At 32.0% G+C, this 18,616-nt stretch overlaps 1 protein-coding gene across 1 annotated transcript in view; it reads right to left on the bottom strand.

Annotated features, from left to right (window-relative positions):
- LOC148274530 (inactive ubiquitin carboxyl-terminal hydrolase MINDY-4B) overlaps positions 1-14,410 on the bottom strand; it is a 151,804-nt gene extending 137,394 nt beyond the window's left edge. Inside the window, exon 1 of the mRNA XM_088236977.1 lies at positions 14,287-14,410. Within this exon, the coding sequence (XP_088093103.1) occupies positions 14,287-14,410 (124 nt within the window). The remainder of the gene's footprint in view (positions 1-14,286) is intronic.
- Positions 14,411-18,616: the final 4,206 nt, after the last annotated feature.

Genomic DNA, 18,616 nt, shown 5'->3' with positions numbered 1-18,616 from the left:
TGGAATAAAAATGCTGTCAAGGAACCTTTTATTCATATTTCCCTGCGCCGTCAACCGTATTTTTCAAATTTTGTATATTCTTGGTAAGTCGTACTGCCATCGCATTTTTTCAATTTGAACGAAAACGTTTTAAATCAAATTAAATTTTTATTATTTATATTTATTTATTTATTTATTTCACTCTAACTTTTTTAATTTGATAATAAAATTCAGAAAGTTGATGACTGAGTAAAGCAGTGTTTTTCACTAAATAATGTAAAACGCTTTTACCAACAATATTATTGAATTTTCAAGTTATATAATATTAACCCACTTTTTGATCTAAAAATTAACCAATCGTGTAACGTTCAACCTTCAAATTAATGAATTTTGAAAATTTTCGTTGAACGCTTTTGATATTTTTTATGTGAATTTTGTAAAAAAGGGATATATATTTTTTTTTCACTAAATAATGTTAAACGCTTTCACCAACAATATTCTTGAATTTTCAAGTTACATTATTTATTGGCAAATGCTGAATTGAATCAATATTTATTTATTTATTTATACATCAACGGTTCAAAGAACTTTTTTACAAAAAAAATAATAATTTACAGAAATAATCATAGCAGTGCACAATAATCATGTAGTACATAGTATGAAATAATAGAACAATTAAAACTAAAAAAAATAGTGAACATATTATACAAAAAAAGAAACATAACATCTCTAAATAAAAGATAACAATAACCATGAGAAAATCTTATGTTGTGAATATAAATATAACGCAGTAAAGTTGATAATAACGAGATAATAATAATTAAAAAATTAACAAAACATTAGGACTTAAAAGTTTTTTGAGCAATTAAATAAATAATAAAAAAAACTTAAATTAACTAAGTATTACCTTTATTTACTCAAATCATCATCACCAGTTAATTGGAAGAAGTTGCCATTTGGCAATAAATCCACCAATGTACAATTTAAATTATGCCTAACATGTTAAAATAAATAAATAAAAAATCACGTATTCCAGGAAACAAAGTTAAATTTAAAAATATATTTAAAAATAAATCCATTACTTTTCTGAAAAATAACGATTGAGAATACGTTTTAATTCATGAACAGAATTTGTATTTAAAATATCGAATATTTGTTCTAATTCATTTCCCTTACCTATTTATCCTGGGTATAGGCTTAGAGTATATACATATATACTCTAAGGGTATAGGTGAGTGCATTTCGAAATTGGTTTGTGAATTGTTGCAAAACAATAATTCCTTACTTCTAGTGCACCTACCGGATATTCAAATTTGAATTAGTTCAGGCAGAGTAGGGCTGTCAATAATCGATTTCATTATTTTAAATAAGAATAACAAATCAGCTATAACTCTACGATCAGACAATTCAAGTAATCCCATTTCATTTCTAAGGATATCATAATTTAAGGGTTCTATGGGTATTTTAAATTTATAATTTATAAAACGCAAGAATTTATTAACCAATATAAACACTAAAATCTCTTGAAGAGAATTATTACGAGTTCATATAGGTATTGACATGTTTAACGTCTTGTCGTTGGCTTTTTAAAGTAATTATTTTACGCATAGTATCTAGCATTTACAGTTTATTGTTATACTTTGAAGCGGCGTATTATAGTTATAAAAATACGACTTAAGTAAATTGACAATGTTTTATTAAAATGTAGTTTATTTTTAACGATAAGACTCCAATAACAGTTAGTAATGAAAACCCCTACGCCTTATTGAATAGACACAAAAAGGCACGGGGCATTTCGGGATTCCCGCGGGACCTCCAATAACTAAGACACAATAAAAGACAAAATGAAAAGCGGAGATGGATCCCTCGTGCTCACGTGTGGTACGTTCCCTTTAAGGATGAGCCAGGACGAGCGTCCTGCGGGGCATAAAAACATTCAGGACTGAGGAAGCAAAAAAAGCAATCCTTTAATTCCCAGGACATTAGCGACGAGAAAGGAAGTAAGCCTTAAGGGTGAAGTCTCGTTTTGAATTGATTCAAAAAACGAAAATAAATGCTTAAATCTGAAACATTACACGACTTTTGGTCAAAGATGATCGGTCTTCTTCTCAAATAAAGTTTACAAAATGCTTCTATTGTTTATAAGGACATACTAATTGTCCTTATAAACTATAAAATTGTCACTATAAAATTGCTATCAACAAGTGGATAGTGGAAGTGAGATGCGCACGGATTGTTGAGTGGATGATGCCAAATAGCTGAAAAAGTGTGGGTAAAGCACCTTTTCATCACTCACGATGGCATTTTATGGCGTTTTTTGGCGATCACGACGCGACGGAGGTCCGTTAGATAGCAAAAATCAGGTCTATAATATTATACAAACAAAACAAACAGTCCATCACGCCGTTTTCCCTTAGGGGCAGGCAGAGAGGATAGAATGCCATATCACTCTATCTTGGCATTCAGACCTCGCTTCCTTTACATACATACATCTTCTCATGCACGCACGCCGATTATTCCTACCTTTGACATGTCCATCTTCAAATATTTGATGAACTTGATCGTGCCATGTCTTTCACGGTCTTCCTCGTTTTCTGCATTCAGACCTCGCTTCCTTTACATACATACATCTTCTCATGCACGCACGCCGATTATTCCTACTTTTGACATGTCCATCTTCAAATATTTGATGAACTTGATCGTGCCATGTCTTTCACGGTCTTCCTCGTTTTCTGCATCCATCAACACTCGCATCCTAGGTCCTTTTAGCCGTTCTTTTGCTGTCCATTCGCTCTACATGTCCAATACAACACAGCAACCCTTTCTTGATTCTGTCGATAATGCATGTCTCAGCCTTACACACTTCACGGATCTCGACATTTGTGCACCTATCATACAGCGTTTTACCACACATTTGTCTGAGGAATCGCATTTCGACAGTATTCAACCAACTTTTATCAACATTTTTCAAATTCCATACTTCGCTCCCATACATTAGAGTTGGCACTATAACTACGTTGTGAACATATTATAATAATAATATTATGCTTGGTTAATATATTCGCACGAGTGTTCAACCACTATAGGGAATGAAATTATGAAGATAATCTAGCGACTTGTATTGTTGGAAAAGGGTTTGTGTTTTTTTAGGACCAGAAATCTTTTAATTTTTTGATTGCCAAACTAGACAACGCAACGGCGAGAGTTTTGAGAGATTATTTATGATATTAAAAAAAAAATGTTTTATCAAAGTCACCATTGTCTTATGTTTAGTTTGATATGATAGTTTATTAGGTACATAAATTTTGAACATATGAGATGTTTAAATAATAATAATTATTCAGAGTTTGCCAATCATCTAATCAATTAAAATTACAGGAGTTAGAATTTTATATTCACATAATAAAAACGGACTAAAATTAAACATCGTGGAGATATTTTTTATTGAATAAGCTTCAAAAATAATATTCCAGTAATAAATAATCAAATATCTTTTCAATATAGCCCACTTTTTGATCTGAAAATTTACCAAACGTGTAACGTTCAACCTTCAAATTAATGAATCTTGAAAAATTTCTTTGAACGCTTTAATTATTATTTTATGTTAATTTTGTAAAAAAGGGTCCATATAGTATAGTTGTACTCCAATTTGCTTCTTACCATGTTTTTTTTTTTATTATTTTTTTTTTTTTTTACATTTATACAATTTAAAAAAAAAATCATTTGTTATATTTTTACTCAAACTAAAATCCCACTAAGCCACTTTTTGTAGCTTGTTGGTGATGTATACAAGAGTTTTATTACTTTAACTGATTCAAAATCCTTTATAGTTCTAAGAATGAAATCCAAAGATTTGTTTACTTGAGCAAATTATATTACGAGTATTTTCCGTTTTAATATGAGACTTGTCTCTTAAGAATAGATACCATTAAAAATAACAGAAGTATATCTCTCACAGACAATAACATTCGGATCTTTGGTTTGGTAGCTTCGTCCTTTCTTTTATTCCCCATATTGCGCGTACACACATATACATACATACATATACCTACATATAAATACATATACACTTATACAAATATCCTGGATTATATTTTAAGCTCGTCATGTTTTTTTTAGTTTGCCATCTTAGCCTTTATCAATATAATAGTTCCGAACATCAGCGGTATTTTTATTTTTATTTTCACCAAATCTATGTAGACTACGACAACATTTTATAGGGAAATAGGAAGTCCATGCATTTACAGTAAGGACGACTTATCGTCGGCTGGTTTTAGTGGTCACATTGCATTTTAATTTTATTTATGTATTATCATATTATATACATAAAAGTATACATTTACACAAAGTTGCTTTGACTATCTAACTAGATTTTTTTTACCCCGTTCTAAATGAGTAAAAAAAATGCATAAAAAACCGTCATTAATGTATGTTTTATTTTTTTTATTTTATTCACATATACGACAAAATTTCCTTTCACAAAACTTATAATGTAAACATAATATGTATTAGGTGTAATTATTAAAAAAAAAAACATACATTACTAAGATTTAGAAACAAAACTTACTCCTAAAAATTATAAAACACATTTAGTAGAAAATTAAAACAATTAAAAATATATGTAAAAATCAAATTGAACCGGAAAATTCTAAAAAACTGTTTTAAATAAAAGTTATACTAAAGGCTTACCACTCACCATCTTTGAAAAGGTTCAACAGTTTGATCTATATATAAAAAAAAAATGTTTTTCCCAAATAAATAAATAAAATTATGAAGGAGATTACATTATTGACTAATATGTTGCATTTTTTTGTGGCGTTTCTCTTGTTTGTCTTCATTTTGATAAAAACGGGCACATTTTAATATGTCAACAAATGTCGTTCCACTTTGCTGAGCTGCAAGCTTCTGAGTTCCACAAATAAAAGCAAAACACAGTCTGCAAAATGTGCACCGGTACTCTGTATTTGAAAAGCATTCGCATTTAATTTAAGCTTTCAGTTTAGTAACGATTAGAGCCGTGACTGTTACAAAGTTGATCGATTTTATCCTATTCTCGCATTCGTTTTGTAAAACCGAAAAAAAATCTCATTTTTTAAATGTTCGCCTCAAAGGCCTTTAGAAATCAAATTTGTATAGAGCTGTTATTGAAACGTTTTCAAAACTTATGAAAACTCATACGTAAAAAAATATGTTTAAATTTAAATTTAAATATACTTTAAGCATAAAAATCCTTACTTTGTTATATTTTTTTCTAAAATTTAAATATAAATATCATTACCTATTAAACACTTGGCCTTGCCCTTAACTATTGGTTTTTCCCACAATTATCATTAATGTACATGCTATACTTAATAACATAAAATTTATTTTTTACTTAAGTACCTTGAATTATCCACAGGATGTTCTTTAAACCCGTCACATCCGAAACAACGATGAACAGTATGAGCAAGAAGACAAATCGGCACATTAATTTATTTTTTAGAAATAATAAAAAATAAAATATCAAAAAAAGCAAATGGTTGCTTACTTCTGCAGGGGAGAAACGAGGAGGGGGGAAAAGGGAATCTGATACTGCACCGCGCTCTCCTCACTTCTCCCTTGCAGAAGTAAGCAACCATTTGTTTTTTTAAATATTTGTTTTTTTTTTTTAATTTCTTGGTTCTAAATATTTTTTTAAATATGCTAATATGTCTTCTTGCCCATACTGATCATTGTGGTTTTGGATGTGACAGGGTTTAAATAACACCCTGTATAACTAAATATAAGGACATTTAATCCATATGATCTTCATATTCGTTTGAAAATGCCCTAACACGGTGAAACAATAGTCACAAAATTTTTGTTTTTATATTTGTAAAAATAAAATAAAGTGTTCAGTAGACTCAAATCAGTGTTTGGTTTCTTATATTATAAGTTTAAATATGGAGTTCTACAAAATAAACACCAAATGAATCAATAAAAATAAAACACTGATTTAAGTCTATTGAACACTTTATTTTATTTAAAAAAATATAAAAACGAAAATTCTGTGACAATTATTTTTACAATATAAACGTCAAATCAATAAATAAATTCAAATAGTTAAAAAAAACTGTTTCATCTTAGTTCATAATGATGTAATATTTTTTACCATCTAAAACCTGTTTTTCTTTTTTTTTAATAAAAATATTGCGTTCTTATGATTTACCCAAATGTCAAATTTTGAGGGCCATTTTCAACGAGTTGTAAATAATTCACTACAAGAAAATGGAATCAAGTTATGGTAAAGTGGGATTCGAACCACGGAACTTTGGTCCGTGAGTCCGAGACACTAGCCACAGGACCACAACCCGATCAAATTAATACTGGCAGTTGCAAAAATTATAATATACAAGAGAATCATTTGAAAATTTTATTAATTTTATTTTTCATTATGGTTTAGAAGTTATTAGTATGACATTTTGAACATACATTAGGTTTCAAAGTTAGTTTTTTTTATTAGTATAGGAATTATGATCCATTTAATATGACGTCACAGGCCAGTTGACATTTGACCTTAAATAACGCAAATAATAACGGAAGGAATCAGGTACTCTAACGAGAGTCGAACTGTTTAAATTTGAATGTTGTTTTAGGCGGGATTAAGGATCGCAATCTATTGGACGAAAATAGATGACATATAAAATATTACCAGCAATTAGAAAACAGAAACCCGACATCATTATTTGATTTGTTATGGGAAAAATAAAATTCCAAATGTAATGTTCGTTCAAACATACGTGCGGTCTCAGAGGGCTGAACAAAAAATGTTACATATGTAGCCTTTGAAAGGCGTTGCCTAGTAGGAATTTCAGTTTTTTTACGTCTTGTTATGAATTAGTACTGTTTTTGTTGTATTCATATATTTCTATTATTTTCACTCTTTAAATCTTGTTTTTTTTACGCATAATGTTACAAAAATTATAAAAACCTTACTAAATTTTTAATTTCATGTTATTTTTAATATTTCATGTGTTGCACATTTGAGTAAAAAAATATTCACATTTTTTGTACATTATATATAAAATGTTTGTCATTGTACGAGACGCGTTTCCGCTTCGTATAAAGAATTGTAAAACTGTAATAACCTCGGCGAGGCGCTGGTATTCTACTGCGAGCTGCGATAGGTATCAGTAGCCCGTAGGTATGCGACGTGAAACTCCTCAAGATGTCCCTCACCTGTTGATGCATTGCCCCTTTTTCAGCTTTCAAAGACAACAGCTGGAGGCGCGATGCAGAAGCCTGGGTGAAGATCTTTGCGACATCCCATCGGTGATGGGTTATAAAGAACTCACACGATATGTAGTATCATACATGGCCAATATAGTGCAGGCAATTGGTAAAATAAACCAAAGTAGGGAACAAAATGCCGAACACTCCTCTAGTGGAACGGAAGGCCTTTTGACTACAGGCCGGCTTCTCCTGAAGAATTTTAAGTGGTTTCCTCTCCACATGAGCAAATGCTGAGAAGTACCTGATTGGCCCACATTAAAATATCTTTCCTGATTCCAACATTTTAACTAAAATAATGTAATACAATAGCAGAAATATCCTCTTTTTGAAATATAAACCTTGTATATTATAAGCAAGGTAAAAATGAATGCAGCTCCTCTAAAAACAATTTTTTAAATGCCCGTAGGTATGAATATTTATTCCGAATACTTTTGGCTGACACTGGCGACTAGCAGGTTGTAAATCCCTCTCTGGATTCGGCTGAGTCCAGGAAATTTGCAGTGAAGATCTGAAGACGAAGTGGCAGAGTAGGGTTAAACGAGAGGGTGTACTGTTTTCAATTGATGTTTTTATTTTTCACATGTGCACATATCTATACAGTGTTACAGAATCTGAGACCCTACGGTTAACCTAAGTATGAGAGTCGTGCCGGCCCTCCACTATTGCCAAGTATTCTCCCGAGCGGCCAACGTAGCCAACGTATAAGCCGCGACCCCCTCCCCCGTTCCTCCATTGCACAATCATGCGCCGACTAGACTGGACCTGAAAGGGCCGCTAGCTTGACACGCTTCGCTCAGTTCGTCCTTAATTCGGCGGCGACCGGTAAGACTCGGAATTAGCCTCGCAGACTCATACATATTTATCGAAAACATATTAATTACAACTAAAATGAAGATTTAAACATTTATACTAAACATACAATAATAAACGAAAGGACTATGACGTCAGCTACAATAATGATGGCATGTAAAAGCTCTTTGGATGTAGATTGATAAAAAAATAACAGTGGAAAACGAACACCTGCATATTTCAAATCGACTCGGCTATGTTAAAAGGAATTTGAATTCAATGACAAATAAAGGACTCCTACACAATAATTATTCCCCGCGCATTCAATGTACGCACAATGCAGGTCCTTGGCAAAGATATTCATGCAACGCCCATAATAGAAGAACATTAGATATTTTCGGAATGAGTGAGGTGCGTTGGAAAGAATTTGGAAAAGATTATTGCAGAAGTGTACGTGAGGGTATTATTTGCAAACACGGCTCGTTCCAATATACTTGAATTGGAACGAGCCGTGTTTGCAAATAATACCCTCACATTTGAATTCTCTGGTCAGCAGCGGTATCACCGTCAAGGGGAAACCATTTTTCTTTCAGAGAGAACGGCTAAATGTTTTTTCAAATGGGAGCCCATCTCTGAACGTCTCAAAGGAATTAATTCCAGAACCGCTATCAGTTATGCCACTGTTCTTGAATGATATGCGCACACGGAAAACGCAGGTGCCCTAACGAAAGGTGCTTTCTATGACTCTCTTTACGCGATTATTACTACTCTTCCTAGATCAGTCTTTCTCAAAGTGGACAATAACGCCTCCTTGTGGGCGCTGAAGGCCTTCAGGGGGATGGTGGAAGACCCAGAGAAAATCGGTGGCATTGAGACGGTCCAGATAAAAAAAGAGCTTTGAAATGGTATATAAAAGGTACAAATTGGAATGGCATTTTATAAAAAACGTAATTCTCCAAGTGAGCGGCGGGTGAAATAAATTTAAGAACCCATATCCTAGAAAGGTATATGATCTAGGACCTAGATCATAAACCCTCTTAATGCCTGGGCTTCGAAAATAGTCTATTCTAAAAAATGTTCCGAACTTTTTTAAATAAATTCTGTCATACACCAACTTTCGAAATGAGACTGAGGTTCTTATATAATGTTTTTTTCCGTACATAAACCATTTTGCTGTTAGACATTTGTGCATAGATTTATGCGACAAAATTATTAATCGACGTAAGTGTAAAAAAATATAGTTCATCCCATCTCTATAACAAGTAATTAATGTCTGAATGTAGACAGATTTTTTCATCACACAACTAATAGGATGGCGCGCGGCGGTGGGGTCGACCGCTTAGGGGAGGGGAAGAATGGAGAAGGTAATTTGAGGTCGGGTTGGTGCAAAATGGTACACTTTACGGTAATTACTATTTCACACCACTCACCCAGAATATTCATCTTTCTTCATTATGCCATTTACTTTTCTTACATTCAGTTTTTCTTGCAAAACAAATGAAATATCTTATTATAATTTTTTTTTCTCGTTTCGTTTCTTTGACATTTTTCGAACATTTCGAATGTTATTTTATGTTCAATTTATTTATTTGATACGTTTATGTACATTACAAATAAAAGGTTGCATATGTTGCGTAACTGGCTGAGAGAGAGCTCTTATTTGTACTGATTTACATTTAATGTTTTTTTTGTTGCTACTTGTACCTACATGATAATTAATAATATATGGCATATCTGCGAATATATTCTTCTTTTCAACGTTTGATTTTAAGTGCGTATTTTTGTATATAATTATTTGGTAACTATTGCATTTGTCACATATGAATCCGTTTTCTATAGCATTTAAGGTAAAATATTTCATTTATCTTTGAGCACGCTATGGAGGAACTTCAGCTCTACGGAAAATTTGATAAACTAAATGTTTTCTTGCTCGTGGTAAAAATTATAGTCTTTAATTAATAAAAGTTTCCTGAAAATGTGCGCTAAAAATAATGAAAAAATATTTTGATAAAAACGACCTACTTTGAACGACGTCACTGGTTCAAATATTCAAAATATTTATGAAGAAAAAAACATATCAAAATTAAAAATAATGGTCAAGACATATGTGATAAACAATTTATAAATTAAATATATTTGCAATGTTATTATTAGAACACACATAACAATATGTATGATATGTGTGCCCTACTTTAAGATTTAATTTTTTTTTAAATGAATCAATAAATGATAAGAGAGTTATGAAAGATTTACGGTTTGTTTGCCGTCAATGGACCAATGACAATACTGATCGAGAATAAATGGAAAAGGTCACACGCGGGGTTATTTCAGACTCACAAAACTTTAAAGAATCATCTGAGCTGATAAAACGATATATAAAAATATAAATAAAAAAAAAGACAAATAAAAAAATATACATAAAAAACCACTGAACTTCCTCATTGCTTTAAAAGTGGATCATCGGGACTTGCGTGTATTTTTATTTTTTTGTAAAATACTCGGTAAATATGTTTTTTTCTGAATGATAATTCTGATAAGAATAAAAAAAACAAAACAATTGTTTCATGGCACATATAACACGAGAAAAATTAAGAATAGAATTTAAATGTCAAATACATATGGTAAAATAAAATTACCCAGCAATTACGGGGTATCCTCTCTAAACATTATTTCAGTAACACGAAAGATGTGAATACTCGAAGAGCTACGGTTGAGTAAAGGCATTGCTCTATTTAAATAATTGACTATGCTCGCCGATTTCAGAACACGACTGTTTCTTTGTCAAGGCTTAAAAATAAAAAGCGCCGACCCTTATGCATGGGATCGAGTTTCGGAATTGGAAAACCGAGGATGTGAGTAGACTAAATGGTGTCGAAATTCGAACTCCAAAACTATGTTTGTAGGAGCGCAAATGTCGAAATCCGTGCATTATCGGAGGCCGAGATAAGCACTATCGACAAAATTAAGGAAGAAGTACTGCTTCGGTTTGAACGTGTACCGGTCAAATACACATAAAATTTACCCCGTGCCCGGCCCATTTTTGTTAAAATTTATGTTTTGCAAAGGGTTTCTTAAAAGTGTCATTAATATGAACATACTGGGTTAAATCAATTGAAACTTCTAATAAATTATTATGAAGTGTTACGAAGTGAATGCCGATTCAATTAAAAAAGAAACTTCTCATATTTATTTAAAACTATTTAATATGTCATTTTTATATGATAGTTTTGCCAACATTGGCCTTTATGAAGAGCCACATTGCAATGTTTGCACATATACCGGGTCTCACTCCTTTTTTTGTGCTTTGCACACACCTTTCAGGTTCGACAGGGTTTGTCTTTTTTTTTCTGTGGCAGGTATAGCTATTAAAACATGCTTGGACATATCTCCTGACAACCTGTTCGGTGGATCCTGCAAGTTTCGCACTCGGAGTGATCCGGTGACTGCAAAATGTGGTCTCTAGAAGGCGAAAAATGATTACTTAAAACTAAAGAACCCACATATTCTAACAAATAAACTCTAAAAATTTTCTTATGACTAACATTTTTTTTCTTATATAATATAAAAGAATTAAACAGAGCACACATAAAAAGGTGAAAAAATACTTTTTTCAACCACTTAATGGTCTTCCTGTGGATATTGTAATAGGGCAAGAACTGGTCCGATATGTCCACACCGCTCATATACTTATTATATTCCAACACACTTTCAGGTGTGTAAAATATCCCTCGTAAACAATCTTCAAAATCAAACGTCAACTGCAAGCAAAACTGGGCGAAATCGTAATGGTCAATGGCGGCCATAAGTAGCGGTGAAAAAACATGTGATTTCAATCGATAAAAGAGATCCTTTTATTTACCGATATTGCAAATCAGATGACAGCTTTGGAATGGTTTGAGTATTTACTATTCATAAAACTACGAAAAAGTACTAATAAAAGTCACTAGATGTGAATAAAATGCGCATTTTTAGATAGCTGGTACACCACGTGAAAACACGGGACCGGGACCCAACGCTCGGATACACAATCACGTGTTTACACGGCTCCGGGATACAATGTGTTAAGAATGAATGGACAGCTTGCCCACCACATACCAGACACCGCATCTGAGGACATAAGTCTCCTTGGCGGTGCCCACATACACGAAAAATTTGCTCGTTGTCAAACGAGAAAAGCTGTTCGAAGGAGTTCTCTAAAATCTAGTATCCTTAGCATTTTTGTGCTGAAAGAAAGTAATCCAGAAGTACATAATATGTACTTCATTGGATTGAGAAAAGAAGGAAGTGAATTTTTCATTGACTGGGATAAAATTGATTGGACATCATCAATTCACCGAAATGATTACGAAACTTTTTAAAAACCTCGAAATTCTTTTTGGAAGCCACCAGATCTGTATATCCGACAAGACCTATAACAGGGCCACGGATAGTAGCGAGATGCTCCATTCTGTAATCATAGAGAAGGGAAAAGGGAAAAGACCACAGGATATGTACAGAAGATTGGTTAGGATATCCGCAGTAGCTCGAAGGGGAGCCAACAATATTAAAAACAAATAATTTTTTATTAAATTTACCATGACCGGATAAAAACTGCGTAGTCCAGTGATCGGAGATAACCCAAAAAGATTCTAAGCGCTGACGGATTGAAGGAAAAAAAAAAAAGGTAACCCTCCCTGAAGGGGAAGATTCCCATCGCGATTGCCAAGAATCAAGAAGAGCATTTAAAGTCTTTTTTTTTTAATATTCGATTGAGACATTCCTTCAGTTGGGACTAGACGGATTCCACCAATAACAGAGTGGATGGACAGCGGAAGGGCTGCTTAAAATATTAACGATGCGAATTTTGATGAATTTAAAAAACGAGGAAGATCAGAAAAGAAAAGGCTGCTTTACGAAATCCAACAAATATTCGAAGATAGACATGCCAAAAGTTTGAAAATTCGGCGTGCCGCATGGGAAAATCTATGAACGTGGAGGAAGCAAGGTATGCGTGCAAAGGCAGGGGACATGGCGTTCCTTCCTCTCTGCCTTTTCCTACGGGGTAGCGGCCGGATGATTTGTTTATTGTGTTATTAAATGACGATTTACCATAAAATTATGTTGCATAATTAAAGACGCTGTTTTTCCTTTAAATATGTTTGTTTTATTTTGATGTCAAAATTTGGAATTGGTCAACTATATTATGAAAATCCCTCTCCTCACCTCTTCTACTCTATTTCCTCATTTCTCATCCTTCTTACGAGCTCTTTTTTTTCTCATGTCATTTTTCTCTTTTCTGTGTAACATGTTCTCTAATTATATTTGTGAAAATCTTTAATTGGATGTATGTACTATTTGTTGTATTTTGTATTCTTATAAAAGAACTGTTGTTTTACCTTAATAAATAAAAATAAAATAAAATTTTAAAAAAAACTCAAATTCAGGAGTGTGTTTAAACTTAATACCACGGTTTTACTGTTGTTGTACGCTGTATAGAAATTAAACATTTATACATATTGTATGTATGTTTATTCAAATCCATATATATATAAATGAATCGTTGAAGTTATTAGTCTCGCAAAAATTCAAAAATAGCTTGACAGTTTGACGTGCGGTTTTTTGCAAAATTTTCTAAGTTACGTCCGCAGAGTTTATAAATAAAAACATCGTCAATATGTTGAGTGAAAAAAAAGTAAGAAGCATTCATGTGTTTTTCATTGATTTTCCAGGGTTGCATTTGACCAAAATGCACGTATTACAAAATTCGGAGGATGTTGTTTTTTGTATGTATGTTAAAAAAGTTTGAATTCTAATGTTTACAAAAACAATCATTTTTGATGGTTACTGAATCGATTAGTTTCCGTATAATTTCTTTTTTTCATTCAGATAACAAATATAAGTATACAATTTTAAAACTAAATACAATTTTTATATTAATTAAATACATCTATTTACATTAACGTTTCCCATTACGTAAACGAAAAAAACAATTCTTGTGTACATAATGGAAAGTGACGTCTTACATCAGTTTGTTTGTATATTAATGTATGTTAAAAAAGGTAAGAAAATTTTATGTTTTTTAGAACAATGTCTTTAATTTAGATTCTCCGTAATAAACGAGCATTAAAAATTTTCAATCTATTTCGTTTTAAAGGATTTTCTCGTGGGAGTAACCATCAACTGAAAAACACTTGTCCAGAATTCCGGTTCTCTTTACAGACTGAATTTTATCCATCATCAGCTCGGACACGATCATTTTACCTCTACAATTATATTAAAAGGCCTTACCTGGTAATCTGGAGACCTGCTTGACGATGGCCCCGAACCTCTTTGACGTGATGACCTTCCTCCCCACGCCTGGAGCAGGATCCTTGCTGGATACGAGGTCGGAGCTGCCACTAAATTGCGCCATGTTAGGACCTTCATTGCTAACCCTTTGTGCCATATCATCCGACTAACCTAAAATACAATATTATGATAAATCACTTACAGCATGTATATTTGAATAGAACTTATGTGAAAATTTGTGAGAATCGGGTTGTGGTCCCGTGGCTGGTGTTGCGAACTCACAAGCCAGACGTCCGAGGTTCAAACCCCACTCTACGACAACTTGATTTACATTTTCTAATCATGAGTTATTTACAACTTGTTGAAAATGGCCACAAAAATTGAAATATTTGGGTTAATTATAAGAACGTTAAAATTTATTTTTTAATGAGTTGTGTATTAAATTAATGGATAATATATCTGTGTAATATAATATATTTCAAAGTTACGTTGTTTGAGTTGATTTCATCGATGAGAGTTGTTGTATCACATAGAACCACAGAAAAATATCAATTATCAATTGTAAAAATTTAAATATCAATATATTATTTACATTATATTATGTACCTTCTAGGTAGGTACAAATATATGATATTTTTTTATAGCTTACCTGTAAATAAAATCACCATTCGCCACTGGTGTGTAAATATATAAGGAGATGTTGGCATCAAGACGTTTTTTTCTAATAACAACAACATTCATTCATCACAGAACTAGAAAAAATAATGAAGACAGATTTCGATAGTCTTGCCGACTGGATGCGATTAAACAAATTAAGTTTGAATATGAAAAAAACATCATATATGATTTTTGGGAACAAACAGGATTTGAAAATTAATATTTCTCTAGGAACTGGCTATATTGAAAAGACCAATGTTACTAAATACTTAGGACTATATGTTGACTCTCAACTTTCATGGAAATACCAATATGAACATGTTAAATCAAAAATAGTACCCGTAACTGGCGTTTTGCATAGACTTCGTGGTCTGCTTCCTCACTCTGTTTTGTTTGCCGTCTATTACGCTATGATACATTCTCACCTATCCTATTTATGCTGTATTTGGGGTTTCGCTAACAAAAACCAGATTTCTGAGATTCAAGTTCTTTAAAACCGAGCTCTGAGAAGCATTCTTGGTTTGAAATGGGATTCCCATGTAAAGGATATTTATCGTAACACAAAAATACTTCCTTTCAAGGTAATGGCACTGTATGAAATCACTAACACTATTTCAAACATCATAAACTTTTCTGCTCACACAAATTTAAAACTTACATTTAATCATGAAATTCACAACTATAATACACGACATGCAAAAAATCTTCACATTTCTAAATTTTGTTCCACGAAGTTCGGCAAAAGGTCTCTGGAATACATTGGTCGTATACAATTTAATAAACTGCCTGATGACCTTAAAAATGAAATGTCGAGTGGTAAATCTCAAAGACCAGAAATGAAGACCTATTTCTTGAATCTTTTTGAAAGTGATAGTTTTTAGCTCAGTTTCTGTGAATAGTCTATATATTGTGTTTTAGGTTTAAATGTTTTTCTTTTCTTTTTTTAATATTAAGTTCACAGAATGTTTAAATGTTTTTATTTTCTTTTTTAATATTAATTTCACAGAATGTTTAAATGTTTTTCTTTTCTTTTTTAATATTAAGTTCACAGATTGTTTGAATGTTTTTATTTTCTTCTTTAATATTAAGTTCACAGATTGTTTAAATGTTTTCTTTCCTTTTTTAATATTAAGTTCATAGATTGTTAAAATTTGTTTAAATTTTTATTGTTTAAATGTATACTATGTATTGTTACAAGAAATGTACTATTTTTTTTATGTACCGTCCCAAATGAGTTTTCTCGTACAACTCCTGGGAATATAATATCATGATATTCATGTCTTATATGTTTTATTAATAAATAAAAAAAATAAATAAAAAAAAGCCGTCGCGCCTATGGGTCACTCTACGCCCCCCAAGTAGGGCGAGAGAGTAGAGTTAAGTCAGGAAAAGTTTAAAGGTAAATTATTTCTACGTTTTGAACAAAACGGCTAAATTTGTTGCATGAAAAAGGAGAAGTTCTAACATCTTATTTTAAACAATGTTTTGAGTATGTCCAAATGCTTGCAGACTGGCTGGATTTTCTCCTCAGAGAGATGTTCATATTCAAATTTGTTGCAACAGAGAGGGAAAACATTTTTAAGAAGGGAATATGGAAGTCTTGGCATTTACAGGGCTTATGACCTGTCATCGGCTGGTTTAAGTGGCCACTTTACACACTGTGCAACATTCACCATTGTGCTTATGTTCGAACATCCACATTTCCTCAACTCTTCCATTTATTAACTTTTGTAATAAGAAATATTTTTGTGGTTTTTTTTTATATTTTTGATTTTTTTTCCTAATTACTACAAAAAAAATACCATATTATCTTTTACGGAATATTTTATTTTTTCTTTCTCATGTTATACAAAAATATTATAACTGTCCAGTATTTATTATAGGAGCAAAAATTCATTAACATTTTCTTGTATACCCACGAACAGGCCATGCCTTTGTGGGATTTTTTGTTTACTATTTTTCTATTAATATGTATTCTATTGATATGTAATTAAGCTTTAATTTTTTTAATGTTCTGTTTTATTATTATGTTTATTGTAAAAAGAAAAAAAATATATATATACATATAAAAAGGAGCTTAAACCTTTATCATGTGGGTGAGATTCATCCGGCTGAACCAATTCACTTACTAAGCAACGCTTGAAAACAATTTTACAATTTTTTGTATTTCTTTTACCAGGTAATTAATTTAACAATGTTTTGAGTATGTCCAAATGCTTGCAGTCTGGCTGATTTTCTCCCTAGGAAGGTGTTCATATTTAAATCTGTGGCAACAGAGAGGGAAAACATTTTTGAGAAGGGAATATGGGAGTCTAGGCATTTACAGGGATTATGACTTTTTTTGTGAAGTGTTTCATTTTGAACCTTATCTAACATAACTTTTTTCACGAAACCGGGCTAAGGGCCTACTAGTAAGCTAGTACATCATAAAAATGACTAATCTGCATTTAATTTGATAAAAAATTCTCAGTTTTCCTAGAAACATCAAAATTATATCTTCAAGATCGAACCCAAATTTTACCGAGTCGTGTGGATATGTCCGGCCGATATCAAACCGACCAATCTCGTCCTGTATAAATTCATTAAATAAAAAGCTAATTAATTATCGGATAACCTTTTGTTTTCTCTATCGATCGCGATTGTAAAGGGTTGACTGTGTTTTACCGATACTAACCCTTTGTCTATTTCCAATTCTTTATAGATAGTGAAGGCTGTAATATATCAAGGTTTCCATTCTCACAAAGGAAGAAGTGATCGTGGAACAGTAGGACGGTGGTAGTGGAAGGATGAGCTGGCGGTTCCGCGAAGGTTACCACAATTTTGCGGAACAATTATTCACCTATTGAGAATCTACTTAGCTGAAATATTGTCGAATCATTCCCAAACTATGGATTTTCAAATAAAAATTACTCGCGAATTCAAATGTACTTAAATGGTTTTGAGGAATAAACCTTCTTTGTTAATAAATGTAGTTCGACTTAACATAAATGTGTATAAAATACTATCGTTTGATCATTCGAGAACCATGTTTTTATGTATTTCATTTAAACTAAAATGACTACCTCGTCACGAGGTAATAAGAGCATTTCTGTACCACGAATGAGGGTCTCGGGTTCATTTTAATAAAGTAAATTTAGCAGAAGAATCAATTAAACAGTAAATATATTTAATGAATTGGCGTTCAATAATTATTTTCTAGAACTCCATAATATAATTTTAATATTAAAATCGAACACTAATGTGACTCTGCAAATTTCGCCTAGTTCATTTTTGGAAACAAAATGATAAAATCGTACCATTGTTTCGCTTTGTTAGAGCATTTTCAATGGGAAAAAATCACATACTACAAATTCCGATAAAAATATACAAAATTAATTTAGAATAATTAATTGTATTTTTAAAATCAATATGGATATTGTAGAGAAATGTTTTCATACATAAATGTAAAAAATAAATTTAACAAAAATACGTTGCTAGAAAAACGCAACATGTTTTGCCTCGGTAGATGTGACGTCAAGATTCGTGACAATGTTCTTAACAAATTTGAATGTGCAGGAACAAACAAACATGAATAGTGACGTATAAAGGGCGTGGCCAATAGAATGACCATTTTTGCGGGAATTCAAAATAATTAATTTAAAAATATTTTTTATGCTACTAATAATTAGCAAAA

Source organism: Micrasema longulum, unplaced genomic scaffold (assembly GCF_059751315.1).
Source record: "Micrasema longulum isolate JH-2025_06_02 unplaced genomic scaffold, ASM5975131v1 h1tg001630l, whole genome shotgun sequence".
Classification (NCBI taxonomy): Eukaryota; Metazoa; Arthropoda; class Insecta; order Trichoptera; family Brachycentridae; genus Micrasema; species Micrasema longulum.
The sequence above is the reverse complement of the archived record's forward strand: the minus strand, read 5'-3'. Positions and strand labels throughout refer to the sequence as shown.